Source organism: Siniperca chuatsi, linkage group LG21 (genome assembly GCF_020085105.1).
Source record: "Siniperca chuatsi isolate FFG_IHB_CAS linkage group LG21, ASM2008510v1, whole genome shotgun sequence".
Taxonomy (NCBI): Eukaryota; Metazoa; Chordata; class Actinopteri; order Centrarchiformes; family Sinipercidae; genus Siniperca; species Siniperca chuatsi.
The window spans coordinates 14,676,699-14,696,517 of record NC_058062.1 but is presented as its reverse complement, the minus strand read 5'-3'; the positions used below and the strand labels follow the sequence as shown (position 1 = coordinate 14,696,517).

Below are 19,819 nucleotides of genomic sequence, written 5' to 3'. Positions count from 1 at the left end.
GCTAATGTTTTCAGTTAAAGATATTTTAATATAATAAAAGCTAATGCTTCATATCCAAATTGCACAGCAGTGAGCAGAAGGTAAATTGAGGCTCTGAGGCAAAAAAGCAATCCATCTAATTAGGAGGATACACAATTTAACACACCCACACAATAAGTCTCCCTACTGTTTAAAAACATCATATCACAAACTCATAGCAAGGTTCATGGCAGACAAACCTGGCAAAGTATAATTTTGCCTGCACTGAAAAAAATTGTGTTATTGCATGTGCAGCACGCTGTAACGCAAAGCAAAGGAAGATACACCTTTGCAGTCAACAAAACCCATCAACATTTGAAAAAGTAATTAACTTCGAGGTACCAATTTCATATGGGTGGCAGAATATACTGAATAAACAAGTTTAATAAAAGTAGCCACAACTCACCTTTGGTTATCTGTTCTGTGGCCTGAAAAAGGGGAAAAAAATAAAATTAGCAATAGAAAGACTCCGAATAACTTATAATGACGCAATAAGCATCTTTTCCACATATAAGTGAAAATTGTGGGCCTAAATGTTAATGCTGCATCAACATCTGAGTCGCACTGGCTGGCTCGCCAGCTGCACGACAGTGCTAGAGCAACTAGCCAGGGCAATCGGAACAAAATGTTCAGGGGCTGGTTTTGCTCATCTATTGAAATGCTAAAAAGGTTCATGTTCATTCCCACTGCTCGATGGGGTGAAAGGGTTCATTGGGCTTGAAGCTGGAGAGGAAGTGAAATAGATAACACAAGGATGACAACTACATGAAGTTCTGATTAATGCTTCCTGTGGAAACACACAAAAACACCTGAGCATACTTTAGAGCTGTGGTTGGTGGTGCACCACCTAACATTTACAGTTATAGCAGCTTCGTCTAAGATTGGCTGAGGAAAAAGGAAGTGGAAGTACTGACTGTCTTGGGCGGCATTTCTTTTCATTCCTGGGGGACGTTGGCCACATATGAACCAACACTGAACGGAGGCTTACAGTATCTTACCATGTTGGTTTTGATTAAATGGTATGCAGAGGCTATTAAAGCTAAAAGATGAGTGTATGTGTGTGTCAAATGAGAGGGCCCTTCAATAGCTTACCTTTTTCTGAGCAGCTTCTTTCTTTTTCTTCTCTTCTTGCCTTTTCTTTTTCTTATCTTCCATCAAATGGTTCTCTTCTCGTGTTTTCTGCTTCTTCTCACAGCTTAAATACAAAAAAGAGAGAGAGAGAAGTGGATGTGAGGAGAAAGGTACGGTGCCTCAACAGGTGAACACCTGCGTAAAGTGATCTATTTGCATTTATTTAGCTGCATTGTTCAGTTGTTGCTCTCCCAGGTAAAATCAGTGTTGTCAGTGGCTGCTCTTGTAACACACAAGACCACATGCGTAGTAGTAATACAACCACCAGACAGAAGAATGTGGGTTTGTTTTGCAGCATATTTGTGATGTTTTGAACCATGCAAACGATGCATGTGTGTGTGTGTTTTAATTTGCTGGTCTTTGGGGTTGGCTCTGGAAACCATTAGGGAGGACTTTCAAGTCTAGTACAGTGAGGACCAATAAGACGAAGCCCCCCTTCTTTATACTCCACGCCCAGCCAGGGCAACAGATCATGACACAACTAATGTGTGGGCAGACCACAGAAAAACAATACATGCAGTATTGTGGGTCGTAGACGACTTTATGCACACTTTTCATCTGTTGACAAAGTCTCTACACCTACTTGGTAATAGCCTACACCTTCTCTACCGAGTCCTGAGAGGAAACGTGTTCACAACACACACTCTAGCCGAAAAGCACCTGACAGTGCCCCATTGTTTCATATGTAAGTGCATCCAGCTGAGAGGTACTGTATATCTATCCTCCTAATCCTCTACACAGAAAAACTAATAAATAAAAAGCTTGAAGCCGGGTTTTTAAAAGGACTGAGGGGAGAGGAACTAGCCTGGAAAAATACATAAATTGGAATCAAGTTCCTTGAACCTTAAATGTGAAATTGTACATAAACCCATCATCAGCCTTTTCTCCTGCCATGCTGCTGCAGGCGACAATGGTGTGTGCCATTGCCTGGCAACAAGCGCTCCCCGAGGCCCTGGTGAGCAGTCAGGTGGAGACAGACAGCGCCCTTAAGCACTGCGCTGAAATCAGTTTGGTTGTGGGGGTTCAATAATGGAATTGGAAAAACGAGAAGAAAGTTGAGCTTTGATGAGCATCAAAAACTAAAGCACAAATCTGAGCTTATAATTAAGCAATTGAGTCAGGGCTTGGAGCGTGTCATGAAAGCACTGGTTCAAAAGAGCAATCTGAATAGTAAAAAAAAAAGAAAACCAACAAAAGAAAACAATGTCCTTTTTCCCTGCCCTGACTGCTCTTTCTTGACCTTGATGGCAAATGTAGTACGTTCAACCAAAGACCAAAGGTGAAAGACCATTCATAAAAAGTTAGAAAACAACAACCACGGTGGCACGAAAGTTCAACTGACTTAACACTTACTGTATGTTATTATGAAACATAGTTTTTTACTGACACCAGAGTTGTGAAACACACCCCTAGCATTTAAAGAAATCACTTGCCTGCCAGCTAAATACCTCTGGATCGATCATTTCAATTCAGTGACATATAGTATAGTCTTTGTAACCATTTCTAAGACAGCGCCACACATGAATCAGAAGAAGAGGCAGTGTTGGATTATACTGGACATATGTTTGGAATGTCTAGTAAGCATTTTCTGTAGCACAGGCCAACTTTTCAGCTGGATTCCTAGAAGATGTCATTGGTACTAATCAAGATGATTAATACAAACTATCACCTGAGTTTCAACTGTTGTTTTCTGTATGGCTGAAAGGAACTACTATGATAGGTATTAAATGGTTGAGTGTGGGGAATCAAATACAAAGGGTTGTGAATTAAAATTTGAAAGTTGTCAACATGTGTCAGTGCAATGCAGTTTCCTTGTAAATATGTGAATATGTCAGATGACATTAATGTCTTGTAGACCCTGTGAGTAATAATTTTACACATATCTAATGTTGATGTTTATAATTATAAATGGTGCATGTGCATTCTGCTTGATTACAACCTGACAGAGTGTGTACAGTAATGTGTGATAAAAGTAACAAAAAACAAGACAGTGCAGACTATTTTTTTCCCCCCAATCTGATCTCGCAAAGTGTGCAGCAGTGCTTTGTGAACTTGACGCCAGCAGCTGCTGCCACCACCGTCTCCCAGAGGCCATGGTCACCTCTGCTCTCAGACTGAGTGGCTAGCAAACAGGTGGCAAAGGGTCACCACGGGGAAGCCTCCCATTCACTGCAAAGATCAGACCCCACAATATTTCTTTATCTGTTCTTTATATCCTCTCTAAAACTGCCGTCACATGTGGAGAAATTGTTACACAGTCCAGTAAGTCAGGAATGAAATTAGAGCACTGCTATCATTACATTTCTTACAGAGAAACTTGTGCATTCTGCTTTCTGTGTACATTATGTTAAACTCTTAGTAGAAAGTCTCTTTGCATCATTTCAAACGGCCAAAGGATCAGCAATGTGCAAATCACACAGTGAAAGAAAGACATAAACAACCAGATAAATAAATAGGCAACTGGAATCAACCAGAAACCTGACTAGTGCATCCCTACATGACAGTGTTGAAGATTAACTGCACTCAGTTATGGCAACAAATGTTATAATATATTTCTGGTAGACATACTTTAGATTTAGTTAGTGTCAAAACAGCACCAACCATGGCTGTTCTGAATTAACTTTATATCAATTGGAGTTAAGTTCCATACACCTATGTACCAGTTCACATCATTAACACTTATTTTTACCTCCATGAGGCTGGATATGGAACCTGCTGGTGCAGCTGCCATGCTAAATATAGCTGGTGCTGCTCCTTTCAAAGGCATCAGTGGGGCTTGTGTCATGTAAGATCAGAGGATATGAGAGATGCTCCAGTTAATGTGAGCTGCTGTCGGCCTCCAACCCGGATGACGAGAGTGAGTGCCGAGCAAAGCGTCAAAATTTCAGTTTAAGAAACATTTGGTCCCTTAGCGGGACAGAGAGAGTCTCTCTCAATGAGACCTGCAGTTTCGTCTCCAAACATCTCCAGAGCTCTGCCTGGCTTGGACAGATGTGCGTCCCTTGGACTCAGAGCTGACTGATGGTGAGATGGGGAGGATGCAGTAATGGTACTTCCTGCCCATTTGGATGCTGCAGCACCTCTGGTAATATAATGGCTCTATGTTAATAGGCATACGACAGGACTCCTCCATACATAACTGACAATGTTTTTGATATATAATAAAATCGCACAGAGGTGGCTAAAACAATGCACTTTTCATCTGATGTTTACTTATAGTAGCGGGCTGAGCTGCATCACATGAGCAGCCGTTTGTAGCAGGGTAGCAGAGCTTGTGTCAATATGAAGGACGCAGGTCAATGAGCTCAGCTCTGTTGTGAAACTACACCGTCCTGTCAGAACAACAGGATTAGAGCTTGGTGTCCCTCTTAAAACCAGACACTTACTCTGCTGACAAAAGGGGAAAAAAACAGTCCGGCTGGGGAGAGACCAAGGACAGATTAATAAAAGCAGGTGTAAAATTTGTAGAAAAATTAGTGGAGATGGAGAGGAAGGAGAGTCAATGTGTGCAAGGTGAATTGTAGACATGTAAATGCTTAGCTACCTCATATTGGAGCAATGAAGATGAGGGGACTACGATTGATGGTGCTGGTTTGTGTGTATGTGTGAGAGATGGGGGAAGGGGTGCTAGACAGCAGTCGCTGGGCACAGAGCCAGGAATGCCATCGCTGAAAGCCAAACAAGAGCACAGCGAGCCCTTGGGAGAATGCTCGCTAGCAACCACAGCAGCAGCCGCCACAGCTATAGCAGAATGCACAGCCCCCTCTGCTCTTCTGCTCAAACGCACCCCAAAAACAAAACAAAAAGCAGAAGACGAAGTTAGTCAAATTGTGTACTACCTTTCAAATTGTGTGAGGGTTTGCAAACTGCTGGGTAAGCACTGACAAAGTCCTTGTACTCTGCAAAGAGGATTGCACACTCTCAAGTACTTGAAGCTATTCTCAGTGTGGTCATGTTAATGCTTTCTGACCCGGCCTGACGACAAGGAAAAGAGAAACTTATGCTGCACTGCTGGCACTCTGAACTGGCCCTAAAATAACTTGTATGGACACACTCCAAAAGCACTGCCTCCAGTCCCAATGTCAGTTGTCAGCTCCAAAAGTAATGGGAACACTTTCACAAGCCGGTTGACAATTTATTGGTCCAACAGATCAAAGAACATCCCTAAGAAATGTCTTATTAAAGTCCAATCATGTAGTTTTCTCACTGTTGCCACATTTGTCTTCATAAAATAGCCTGTACGTAAGGGAGAGCTCACATAACTCTGAGCTACAGAGAACTGATTGTTTGCTGCAGATTTATTTCTGTAAAGGACAATTAGGAAATTGCTTTTAAGTAGCATTTATCTAAAAAAATACTGCCAAGAGTCTGACACCCCATTACACAGAATTAGAATTTGTTTAATACTGAAAAGGATATGTGCACTGCTAACAGCCTTAAAGAAGTAATTTGTACAAAAATACAGCAACTACCTGGCATTCAAAAACCAAAATAGGATGAATGGAAGTAGCATTCAAGCAAACTAGCTTTGTTTTTTTGTGTGTGTTTTTTTCAAATTTAAACTTCAAAACAGAAACTTTTTTCTTTGACAGCAACAAACTGCTTTTCAGAGACTGCAAGCTCATCATTTCCACTGAGGACTCCAGCTAAGCATCTGATCACTGACACCAAACAACCCGCCAAACCAAATGACACAATCTGGCAAAATGCCCCTCGGCCCTCTAGTCCAGTGCTAAGCAAAAAGCCATCGAGAGTTTTGAACTGAAAGTGAGGCTATGACCTAAGCCTTATAGTAATCACAGCATTTAGTGGCCTGTTTTTGTTATCAAGTCCCCTTTGGCGCCTCTCTGTGAATACACACTGCCTCTTTCAGAGGCTTGGGTGCTGACTGGGGCCCCTGACCCGTCAGGGACAGAAAAGACCCCCACCCCCTTCCTTTTTCCACCACACATTAGTAAAACCAGCGGGCTTCAAAGCTTACGTCAGCCTGCCCTCTACATGCATCAGGGTGCTGGCATTCCCAGTCTGTACACACTGCCTCCTCCATTAGGAGTGTGTGCCACTGCAGGATGGCAATGATGGTCGTTAAGGGGATGCAGGAAGCAGTCATTGGTGCATTATATGTCAAGGTTTACACAGCTCTCTAATGCTCAAACCATGGACCGACAGGTTAGATTCCAACAGATAGAGTTAATAAAATATTAAGCAGTCCGGCTACAATTTCAACAACCATCCCACTGTCAAAGCAGTGAAACGCGTAGTTAAGACAGAGGTCTCTAATCTCAGCATTTGTGTTTAACGTTACTGCATCAAAAAGTAGCCACTCCACCATTTATTTTAAAGTGAAGACCAGCAGTTACCAAACTAAGTTACTAGCTATTCAATAAGTGAATGGCTGAATGGATAAAGATACACAGGCAACAAATATTCTTAGTAAATTAAAGTGGAAAAGCAACCGTATGTGGACTGTGTACAGCATTTAAACTCGGCCTGCATGTTAGATCCAGGCAGCTCTCTCTGCAGCACGAAGCAATATCCATATGAACTCTCCTACACACAAATGCAACAGCAAGCGTTCAACCAATGCCTGCCGAGCTACTCAGCAAGCAATAACACAGGGTGCCCTTGAATCACCAACTAGTCTAAGTTACCATTCACGTTACGCCACTTCAAAGAAAACCTGCAAAATCCGTGCTAACGTCAGCAACCCATGCACTAACTAAAATAAGGACCGATATGCCACCGACAACTGCGATAAAGAGCACTCGCAGCGAAGAAAACATTGATGTCAAAGTGGGCTGAGATGAAAATATTTTCATTCCCATCACAGCTGTCATATTTAACTTCTCAATTCCGCATGTTTACCGAAAGCGGAAAGCGAGAAGGTGCAAATCTGTCGTGCTAAGCGCCCAAAGGGATTAATAAATCCTACCATGAAGCGTTCAGGAGGTTCTCGTTGGCGGAGGAGCCTCTGCAGCCATTTTGTAGTAACTGACCGGAGGAGCAGCTCGAGACGGTTCAATCGGTGGTAACGGGGAGGAGGGAGGAGCTTCACATTGCCACGTGACCTTCAATAACAAAACAAACTGATCCCACTTCCCAATGCCCCACCCCCGGCGTTTCCATGACAACTGCAGCCCCTCCATCACTCCCCTCTCTGCACTGATGGGCTCCAGCTTGCAGCTGTGTGGCCTCGTGCTTCTCCTTTTTCTATACGATATAGACTATAGCTGAAGAAGAAAGTAAGCAAGTATACAAGTCAACAAACTACGTGTGTGAAGTGAAATGAATTGTGGGATAAATATAACAGCATCTCAGCCTGCAGTTTGTACAACATGGAACCCGTACCATGTTTTTTACACCAATAGAGGGCACAATTTCTACTATATACCAATGTCAGTGCTTTACTCCACACTGTGATGCTGTTATGGTGTCATTTTTATGTTTGTGTTACTTTATATGTGCTAGGGTAATGCCAAATTAGTGGTGTAAAGTAATTAAGTACATTTACTCAAGTACTGTACTTAAGTACAATTCTGAGGTACTTTACTTGAGTATTTCCAATTTATGCTCCTTTATCCTCCTACTCCACTACATTTCAATGGGAAATTTTGTATTTTTGACTCCACAACAATTATGTGACAGCCATAGTTACTAGTTACATTTCACATAAAAAACACATTACAAGCTTATAAAATACAATGCATTGTTAAAGATCAACCCAATGGTCCTGACCCTTTTGGCTTGTGACCCCTTACAAAAAAACAGTGTTTACTTGGAGCCCCTTTCATATTTCAGATGTTAAAGAGAGATTTCCCCACTAAACTTCTCAGATGGTTTCATTTAAATAATTGTTCCCGGCCCAAAGAGATAAAAATATATCCAATATAAAAAAGCAATAATTAGAAAAATGTCTGAAAAAGGAATATAAATTCATGTAGCAGAATTTTGTTTTTTCCTTCTTTTACTTTAAGTATATTTTGTGCTGATTATACATAATTTGACTGCAGGACTTTCACATGTAATCAAGAATTTTTACATTACTCGATTACATGATTAACCATGGAATCGATGTATTTGTATACTTTTACTTAATTAAAGGACCTGATATAATTTTTCCACCACTGGGTTTCAGTTTAATTTTTGTGTCTCTTTAGACACAAAGACCACTTGATCCTTTTAGCGTCATGGTTAGCTGGTGGTTATGCCAGCCAGCAGGCACGTAGACACCTTGGACATGTCAACAGTACACTACAGGGCTTAGACACAATTTACAGTCTCCACCTAAACTGTAGAAAAATCTTTGTATCATATAGAGAGGAGTTGTGTGGCCTAGGTCCTACCACTGTTTGATGGCACCTGGAAGTCGCTTGACATTTTCCTGGACCAATATTCTTCATATGTTTACCTAATATTGTGATTCTATTTCTTCATAGTGTCATTTCACTATTATTGTTTCTATCTACTCTGTACAAACATATGGGAGGGATCCCTCTTCCTGAGGTTTCATGCATGGAGTGATGCATAAAAAAACTGGCTGTGATACAGTAGATGAGCTTCAAACCAGCAAATTAATTTTTGTATTTTCAGTACACTAGTGGTGAAACTTCCACAAGTCAATGTTTTGGTCACTTCAGAGTGAGAAATTTGCTCTGTGCATGGCTCCGTAAAAACCTTATCTCCACCATCGAACTGAGGAGAAACAGATAGGATTGGAGTGCCTGCCAGATTGATATGTCACCACTCAATGAGCCAGATCAAGAACTGAATAAATACCATTGTCTGTATCTCATTAGCAGACACTGAAGTCCACTCTAAATGAGACTTCAGTGGCATCTGATTGGGAAATTAATCTGGAAACATCAAATGGTGAACACCCACAAGAAATAACTATGAATCTGATCACAAAGCAGGGTGTGCTCGCAATTACACAGCCATCTGTACTCTGTGATGCGGGCATATGGATTATGGTGTCACCCACATCTGGAGAATCGCAGAGATATGCATCACAGTGACTGTGGCAAAACACAATTATTCAGTCTACAAGGTGATGGAGTGCAAGGGGAGAAGTGTGTGGAGAGGAGGGGAGGTACTAATCGCGCACTTGGTGATAAATCTTGTATGTGTCATGGCAGTGGATATAAATAATCTATTGCCTGAATCCTTTTCAAACTTTGTGTGTTTTCAGTATGTGTGATATTTCCACGGTGTACCTCCATTGTGGCTGATACCCTCTTCTCACTGTTCTATTCATAATGATTAAAATATCTATTCAACAGTCTTATCCAACATGACTTACTGTATAGTGAATGCTCAGAAATGGGTTGAGTGCCTTGCTCAAGGTTTATTTAGGAAATACTGCTGTAGAGACTGTAATTTGATTTTTGCCTGTCTGTAAATTCAGCTTGTTGTGTGATTCACTGTACTATTTATTTTATTCATGTTGTGCTGAGTGCTGAGTTACTGAGCTACACTGAAAACAAAGTCTACTTACCCTGGTTGTGTGGTCGTTAAAGTGAAAAGGACTGTGACCTCTTTGGTCATTGCATATCATTTCATAGGACGGGACTGTAATGGAGATGAGACTGAAGACAAAAGGTTCACTGGTAGCTATCCTCTTCTTCACTGTACGTGATCTTTAGATCAACTGGTGATATTAAATCTGAAGAAGAAAGCAGCCCAGTGTTTGCAGCTACAGTACAGGGGCAGTAGGTGACATGTTAGTTTACATGTAATTATGCTTTGTAGTTCACTCAATTTGCACCGGTTTACTCGTTAATCAATTTAACTCCAAAGGAAAAACCCCCACCTGTAAATACATTTGCTGCTCTTTGATGCCAATTGATGCCAGGATGGATTAATATCTCACACAGCCTGTTCTGTAACATCTGTAACACTCCTGATATTGTTTTTGTAAACGAAGGCCGGAGAGTGGAGTGGATGGAGTACCAGTCGCTGCTAGCGAATGTCAGTGAGCTAGGATATGAATGGAGATCAGTGATACTGATATTTGGCAACCATCGGCATGTTTACAAACTGACTGTTAGTAGGTTATGATTGAAAAAAGACAAGAAACAAGACAAAAAGCTTTCTTTACCCTTGCGTGTCAAAGAATGTATAAATAAATAAATGTCTAAATATTTGAATTCTGTATACTTGAATGTGTTTTGTTGTGAGAAATCTAACCTTGCTGTTTACACTGTGGACGTTAGCAGCATTGATCAGTGCACGCAGCCAGTCATTGTGAATCTGAGAAATTTAATTATGATCCTGGCCAGCTGACCTGATTGGCAGAAGGGTAAAGTTCAATGATCAGATTGTTACCGAATCAACCTGCCTCTCCCTGTGGGAGATGAAGTGGGTCAATCAAAGTGCAATTTCATACCAAGGAGGAGGCAGGTCTGGGAGACCAGAGAGACATTTGTATTGATTCAGTTAAAGGTATTACCTGGGTTGGAAACACAGCTTACACACATAGAGGTAGGTACACGTGCTGTCTTAATAGGCTCATGCTTGTTGAAGATTGCACGTGTTAAGATATAAATAATTCACATTATTTATGCTTAATTCTAAAATATCAATGCTAAATGTCAACAGTGGTGAATTGTATCCATGTCAGTTTATTCAAGTACTGTACTTAATTAAGTACAAATTTGAGGTATTTTTTTTACTGCACTTAAATATTTCCATTTCATGCTGCTGTATATGTCTACTCTACTACAATTCAAATGATTTATTGAAGCTTTTACTCCACTACATATTTTAAAGCTATAATTACAATAGTTACTTTAGATTACAATTTTACATACAAAACATAAAAAAATATGAAATACAATGCACTGTTACAAATTAAACTACCCAACATGACCTGTATAGTTTAAATTAGGTCCACCTTGAGTAACTGTAACTGTAAAATTCTACTTAAACATTAATGCATCAGTTAAAATAACATAATGACATTCACAGGGGCCATTTTTCTAAATCATGAGTACTTTTACTTTTGATACTTTAAGTACATTTAGATACTAATACATTCTTTACTTACTGTAGGTGACATGTTTACTTCAGGACCTTACTTTTGCTAATTTTACTTTACGTAAAGGATCTGAATACTTCTTCCACAACTGAATATGACTTAAATAAGGGCAAGGAAGTATTAATGAAACAGTGATGTGAATTTAAACCTCTTTGTGATGTGTAAAATGTGCACTGATGTTCCATTATCAAATAGTCTTAAGTTCTAAACATATGCAAAAAGTTGCCAGGTGTGTGTAACACAATCCACTTCTACAGAGCCCACTTCTCCTACTCTTTGCCTGTATTGATGCATTATTCTTACATTAGAGCAGTCATCTGAAAACTACTGGAGGCTACACGGCTCCGGGCTAATACTTATGTTTGAAGTGTAGTGAGACAGCAGGTGACATTACAGTTGCCTGGAGCATGTTCATTAGAGTGAGTAAATAAAGACATTTCTTATGTCAGCATCAGTCTTCTGCAAACTGGAGGGAGTCCATCAGTATGGATCTGATGTGATCTGATGATCTAATGACGGGGTATTTTCTCAAAAATGCTGGGAAAATGGAGGATGTTGGTGTTAGGAAGAGGAGCTGAGGCAAGTAAAGGATAAATGGAAAGTGAAGATAATTCATAATGTTGAATGGCCAGACATTACAAGCATGAAAAATATTTCTTTTTCACACACTAAAGGCATAGAAGCATTGATTTATTTCATATATAATCATAAATCATCAATAAAACAGACTTGTCTCTTTTTCAGTATGGAGGTCATTTTAACGCTTCTGTCACTGATGTTTGAGTTCCAAATAAGAAAAGACTGGGCAATTAGTTTGAGTGATACATCATCATACTTCACCTCATAGATTGTGCGGTAATAGAAAGAGAGATAAGTGATGCTTTGCAGCTAATCAGACATGAGCTGTGTGAGTGGGCATTAGCCCCCCATACAGACTGTGTTGTGTCTTGCAGAGCGGCACTCAGCGCTAATCAGATTTATGGCATGCATAAACATAATTGTGTGCCTTTATGGATTCAATTGAACAATTAAGCTCCGGCAAACATTAATTTGCCTTCTCAATGCTTTTGTCAAAGCTTTCTGTCCCCACTCTTTATAATTCTCTATTTCTTTGTGTTATGTCTAAAAGATATTTTTTCCCCTCCCTTTCCTCTTATGACCAATCTTACATCTTCTTACGTATACTCAGTTGAGCACATATGTACAAACACAGAAATACACACACATATGAAGCACATCTCTCCCACAGAGAGAACACATTGGGAGGAAGAGATGACACAGTAATATGCTATGAAAGCTTGTCTGTTTGTCATCCTTCAAAGTCAGGGCATCCCATTGCTGAGCGCACCTGCCAAGGTCACTCGTTGGGGTGGGGTGGAGAGCGACGAACGCGCCACAGAGCTAAAAGTGTCACCCCACCAACAGCTATGATTGTCTCTATTTTTATTTGAGATGAGATTAAAGTCCTTGGGGGCAGAGATATCAATCTGTTGTAACATAATGAGTCTTTTCTAGTGAGCAAATAGACACTTGGGCCAACAATGGCCATGGTCGATATTCGTCTGCCACTCACGATTACATGCACAGAAAGCAGGAGAGAAACAGAGAGACAAAGAGAGACTAGGCGCAAAGAGAGCGATAGCTAGAAGGGAAGACCAGTCTTTTACCAGAAACAAAGAATGCTTATGTGTTCATAAAACCATCATATCATAAACTAATTCAATTAACAACAGCATCACACAAAATACAAAATCTCTGTAAGCTGAGTAGTTCAGTACAGTAAGGAAACAATGACATATACACTGCATATCTTCAGCTACTGCTTTAATACTATTGGGAGCACAGAAGTGTTGAGTGGAATAACACTGTAATAGTAATAGATGCCCCCCCACACACACACACACACACCATCCTCTTCTCCCAGCATCCATGTGTCAGAATGATGAATGTCTCCTTCCTGTGAGTGACCTCCAAGGTCGGCGGTAGTGGGGGCAAATGCAGCCTAGCTGCCTCATTTCCCCCGGCAGCTACAGCAAAGTAACAGCTCAGGCATAATTCACCATCGCTTGGCCACAGCTCTAATCGCAAATGTGATCAAACTGGCTGGGGTGCTACAGGCTCTGCAGCGCTGGGCTGGACTAGAACAGGGTGGGGTGAGCTGAATGGAGGATTTGTTTCATTGTTTTTGAAGCTGGAGCATGCAGTCCATATACACACGTTAATCTGCATCCAAATTTGCACGGAGATGCCTAACACACAGTTCTACACACCCATTCCAACACAAAGGTCTGAAGCCTTTATTACACTGCATCATGATACAGAGCACTGCACTTACATTGATGTCAAGTCCACCATCTGCCTATGTGACAGACCACACTTTAGCAGACTGCTGGCATACATGTACATTGGAAACATACTGGACATACTCCATGCTTCACCACACACACTCAGTTACACTTCAGAGAGAAAGAGAGGATTAAAATAAAAAAGCAATAGAAATAAACCAAGTGAGGAATTGACCAGTCACAACCTATGGGAACATACTGTAGGATTATAAAGCAAAACTCCATATGCCTCGTGCCAAAAAACTGTTTGTTTCGTTCTATCATGTATGCCCCTCTGCCTTGTGATGTGCCTGTAAATTATACATAAGTTTGTCATTACACACAGAAGCCAATGACAGTGGCCTAATGAATATGGGCAGCGTCGCCGTCTGCAGCATCCCCTCACTGGAGAGATCTTATCTGGGCCACAGCATCAATCTTCTTGTCAGCGCCGCAGCAACCGCTATCTATGCCTCGCCATCATAAACAGATATATTATTCATGAATTTGCATTATTGTCCACTTAATTATTCAGCAGGTCTTAATCATCCAGCAGATAATCTATTCCAGGTCGTGGGAAATTAGATAAGAAAAAATAATGTTGTTTCAAGGGTCTCGCTGTCTTGATGCAAGTGTGAAGTGTTTTCTGCTGGAGTGGTTATGAATTTATGAGAGGTTAAGAGTGTATGGGAAGGGTTTTTTGGGAGAATAAGTTCCATTATTGGTAAAAAAAAAAAAAAAAGTATGAAAGGAGGGATAAAGCCTGAGATGTATTGAGATAAATGGGACAATAAAATGAGATTTTACAAGATGATGAATTACAATTAGCACCCCGAGGACTGTGCACCCCTAAGTAGTAATGAGAACATTAATTTCAGAAATCTTCTGCCAATGAAGGTAAAGACTGTCCTTAAGGCAAAAACCAAGATAAACACAATGTTAATGAAATAACACAATGGTCATTGCATGTTAGCTAAAAGAAAATCCTCTTTGTGTTGTTTTACCCAAAACCTCATCATTTCACCATGTGCTTCCTGCTGCTGACCTCTGGCTATGTTCGTTCTCCTGTCACCTCATCTCCCTTTCCTGCAACCATCTACCTTACCCTCTCTTTCCCTCCTTGTTTTCTAGTCCATGCACATACACCACAGAGGGCGATGAATCATTCATAGCAGCACATAATGCCCTCGGCCCTCTCCCCAGAGAGAGAGGGAGACAGACAGAAAGACAATGAGACAAGCGGAGACAGAAGAGAGAGAAGAGGGTCGTAATAGAGAAGCTTGAAATGAAACGGGTTAAGATGCAAGACGATGCAGTGTGCGATAGATTAAACAGATGTAATAGATTGAAACCATGTTATGGGGAGGCTGGTTAAGACATCGGACAATTTAATAATGTCTGATTTACTGATATGGACAATTTTTAGAAAAATATATAAGACTGACATAATTTTGCGTTTAATAATAATACCTCAAGTCAAAGCACTTCCTTTTTGTCAAATAAGGCGTCTATACGCCTGCGTATGTAGTGTATTCACACATAACAGGTATGAAGCTGTTTGAACACTGAGCTGCAGCCTTGTCTGAGTCAAAGCTGTACTAAATGAGGCTAAAGCCAATACAAGTACAAGACCAAGATCAATAATGTTTTTCGAGGCTACGGCAGCATATTCAACATGTATTTTTACAAACTTTTGCACTGTTGTGCAGAACAAACTTTGCTCAAACACAGAGAACTTATCAAAATACCAATGTTTCCAAGACAATGTGGATACAATGTGGATTTGAAAATTTCACTAATTTTAAGAGTGATATAGTTTCATTGGCACACTGGAACATGTTGATATAGAAAGTTGTCAGACAGTGTTGTGGTTCCCAACCTTTTTTGTCTGATATACTGTACCCCCACAGCCCTGTCACTGTCAGGTGAACTCAAGTACCTCTTCATCAACACCACTTGGCATGTTCCAAACGTGTTCATATGAATTGATTTTAAACTGGATGTTATTTAACACTATTAATTATATATGAGTGGATATTGTTTCAATATTATAATATTGTTTTTTTTCATACAATTGAACTATCAATGTTTTGGTCAGTTTGGTCAAGTTTGCTGGTGGCGCTGTAAGTTTCATCTATTACTTTAAGCTGTCTAATTCAACCATTTATTCATTACATTTAGCTATTTCAACTGTTTATTTATTACTTTTATCTAAGCATTTATCCATTCATTTTAGCCATTTTAACAATGTCCTTTTAGCTAACTATTTGAACTGTTTATTCATAACTTTTAGCTGTCTATTTCAACCCTTTATCCAGTACTTTTAGCTAACTTCTCAGACTTGCTCAGACCCCTGCTCGCTTGCTAACTACTTTTCACGCATTGTCAATTGCAACATGTGTTCAGGTGTTCCAGCTGACTTTGAGCTTCTCTACAGTCTTTCCATGTAGCCCCTGGCAACTGCTGGGGTACAAGTAGCTACCCCTGGTTGGGAATCACTGGTGTAGAAGATCAAAGTTTGAGCTATTTATGGAGAATTTTAAAAGGGATCTTGGAAAATGCTAATTAATACTATTGGCCAAGACACTATGCTTTTGAAACCTACTGAATTGGTAATAAATTAAAGGTGTGAGTAAAAATAACCAAAATAATACCTAGCAGTATCTATAAACATTTCTGGCATGCAACAGCCCTGTGTGTACAGTAGCATCTGCTAATTGCAGCACAAGGATATCTATTCTTCTAACTCTGGTCAGCAGGCCTTTAAATCATACCGCTAGCAATACACTTATTGTCCCCTGAGCCCACCCCATGTGGTGCAGCAGGGGGCTCGAAACAACACACAAAAACTCGAACACAGAAGCGAACACATGGTCCAAGGGAGGGGTTTTAGTATCTTTTTGTGTCTGTCTATTATCAGCAGTAGGAGAGTGGTAGGAGAGTGGTTGAAGGTTTGTGGGGAGGCTAGGTTGGATAAAGCATGTTAAAATCTCCATTCTTTCATGAGCTCTGTATGGATTCTCCATTTGCCCTGTGTGGACACCCCTCTGCTCTTCTTTCTATTCTTTTCTCAACCTTTCCTCTCTTACCTTTATTTACCTATCAAAACTGTAAAAAAATAAAATGGTCTGTTTGCCTTGCACTATTACATTACAGCTACGCCAGCTCATTTCCCTTGGGTGAAATTAATCAGCTGCTGCAGTGTTTGGTTGCAGTGAAAAGCTGAACACTCTTGGGTCATGATGGGACACTGTTATAAACCACTAAAGATCCATTTAGGAAAGCACAAAATGCTCCAAATCGGCAAAATTAAAAGAGCCTTTTAAGAACTGCTCTGGCAGCAGCCCAGCAGGTCATTCATCTCTTTATGGCCCCTTAAAATATTAGGCTGACTTATGGCTATGCCACAGTGGGAAAAACACAAAAATTCACCACCCAAACATGCTGCATTTGATGTATGAATGTACTGGCATGTTAGAAAGGGAGACAATGTGCAGTAATGTTGCTTATCATATAAGGCATCATATTAGAGCTCTGTATTTATTTGTTTATCTGTGAAATGAGGTTGAGACAGACTTCGTCAGACTAGTTATTTTATCCACAGCACATGACCGGCCATTTCATCAAGAGAAAAACCCAGCAGCCTGTGTGACAGGTATGGTCAGATGAGTGCTGGGAAGTACCAGAGAGTTACAAGGAAAGAGCGAAATATCTTCCTTATTAGCAGCATTTATGACAATGACGAGTTGTTTGTCTATCTGTCTGTACATGCAGTGGTGAGAATGCTAGTGCGTCTGTGTGTTCAATACAGAAAGGCCCAGCACATGGGATTTTGTGATGACAGCCTGGGTGCATAATCTATATCTTCAATTATTTCTGTCATGGCCATTTACATTTGCAACAACTTAACATCTTGTTTTTACTGCTTGTCACAAACAACAAACAGAGCGAGAGCGAGAGAGGTATATGGTATCCTGCTGTGAAAATGACAGAAAAGTGAAATCCACACTGACAAATGCAGCCATTACACCACAAAAGGCCACATGACAAGCCTTGCATATGTGAGAGAAGGAACAAGTGCTGTTAAGTCTTCCATTATCCACACTGTGTGTGTGTGTTTTGTATATGTGTGTATTCGTTTCACTGTTATCTTGACAAGCCCCTAATTGCTGCACTACAACCGGAGCTGCTGGGACAGACCCTCTAAACTCTCACCCTGTTTTCACTCTATTGTGTGAAGATGGGAAAAGAGGGAGAAAGAGAAAGGCAAAGACAGCGACAGAGAGATGAAAAGACAGAGGTAAAGAGAGGGAATGAGGAGACAGATGCAATGTGAGAGAGACAGTAATGAGTATCATGTATGTAGGAGAATCTGGGAGAAGAACAAGCAAAATGTGAGAGGATAGAGAAGAAAAGACATATTGATGTTGAAATATACACACAAAAGAAAATATGTCTTATACTTGAGACATTATGCTATTACTATTATATATAAAAATGTATATTAATGTATCATCTGGGCATGCTATGTGGCATTATCACATGAACAGCACAAAGGAGAAAACTCATCATCACCTGGAAGATCCACAAATATGAGCAAATTGATTACTCACTCAGATATTAAAGATATTTAATAGATTAGCAATTTTACTGAAAAAGAAATAATGTAATTAACACCAGTAAGGTAGACTTATCCAGGTGTGACAGCTATTGTTAAAATGTGCAGTTTTTCCACCAAGTAGCTTGCTGGCTCATAATTACAAGCCTAAATGGAATCAGGTATTATTAGAGTGTCTGACTTTTTACCTTATTAAATGGGCAGTAAGAAAATCCCCTGTGCTCTGTTGTCAGCTTTTAGGAACAGGCAGACGGCGAGACGCCTTGGCCCAAGGGGCGCAGCTAACTCACTCAGCTAAGGCCCCCACCACTGGTTGCCATAGAAATAACAAGAGGGAGATACAGAACCTGCCAAATGGAAAATGTCAATTACTGTAGATGTAGATATAGGCTGTGAGTGTGGGGTATCCGGGTGGGGCTCTGGCAGGGAGAAGAGAGGCTGAGTAGACGCTCGTGTGCCCACCTTCATTTAAATACAATTCTTCTGGACACAGGAAGCGTCTGTCTCTATCTCTGTCCACTGTCAGTGACACAGACATAGATCTGTGAATTTATGCGTCCCTCTTTTCTCTGTGTTACACAGCAATGATCAGGTGCTGAGTGTGAATGTGAGAGGTGGCAGAGAACTGGAGGATTTCTCAGGCAGCTAACTACCCCCTATAATCCACATATTGATTCCTCTACTCGACGCGAGCCACGATCAATACAGGCAATAAAACCAAACCCAGCAGCCTCTCTAGGGGAACTGTGACAGACCCTCAGGCGAGATGTGTGTGCATGTACACATACACTCTGTGTGTCAGCAGCGTAGTGTGTGAGGTGATGGTGTGTATAGCGTGTGTGTGTGTGTTTCCCAACACAAATCAGTCAACTGGACAGTCCTCGGTGGCTGTCGCGCGCACTTCCCTCTCGGGACACACTGAACATTCAACATGACAAAACTGTCACTGTGCTGCATGATCAAACAGCTGCTGAGGCTCCAACCAGAGAGAAGTTGCATCACAGCATATGCTATCATCGCTCATGCACATGCACACACACGCATTGTGAGCGAATGCGTTATTGCACAATCGCAGATGAATTTACACTCCAAGAGTGTCACGTACAGACATGTATAGACACACACACACACACACACACACACACACACACACACACACTGCCACCCACAGGTGAGTCATACATTGACCAGTAACAATATCTACAAAATCATCTTTCTGATGCTGGGCCACAAATATATTTATCTATCAGCTATAAACCAGACAAGCAAACACACAGGGATCATGTGTTTTTGCATACACACAATAAACAGATGAAGTCATGCATGCAGCAATATAAAACATCCGGTAAACATAACATATCAATATACATTTATATACATTAGGTTTATTTGCAGTCACACACACACACACATTTCACAAAGCACAGAGAGCCAATTTTCCTAACCCTGAATAAAAATCTGAATTAACTATGAAATTACAGCAGGGAGGATATTTATAATTCACTATACATCACAGGGTTTGTTATTGTTACTACCCCCTTCGCCTTGGTAATTATCATTACTTTTATTGTGGCTGTTAGCGTAGCATCATTAGCATACTCTATTGCAGTGGGTGAGGGGCCTGAGGTGGATTGGGATGCTGATAATGTTGTCATTGTGGACCAAAACTATTGTTACACAGGCAACACAATT

At 40.6% G+C, this 19,819-nt stretch overlaps 1 protein-coding gene across 3 annotated transcripts in view; it reads right to left on the bottom strand.

Annotated features, from left to right (window-relative positions):
- The window catches only part of tnrc6c1 (trinucleotide repeat containing adaptor 6C1), a 69,981-nt gene that overhangs the window by 35,558 nt on the left and 14,604 nt on the right, over positions 1 to 19,819 (bottom strand). The window contains exons 1-3 of one of the 3 annotated variants that reach the window (XM_044181973.1): positions 7,082 to 7,211; positions 1,111 to 1,213; positions 425 to 446 (exon numbers count right to left, since the gene is read on the bottom strand). In XM_044181973.1, the coding sequence (XP_044037908.1) occupies positions 425 to 446; positions 1,111 to 1,173 (85 nt within the window). In that variant the 5' untranslated portion in view covers positions 1,174 to 1,213; positions 7,082 to 7,211. Of the gene's footprint in view, positions 1 to 424; positions 447 to 1,110; positions 1,214 to 7,081; positions 7,212 to 19,819 lie in introns of those variants that run through there. The other 2 variants (XM_044181974.1, XM_044181972.1) reach the window with 2 other exon arrangements.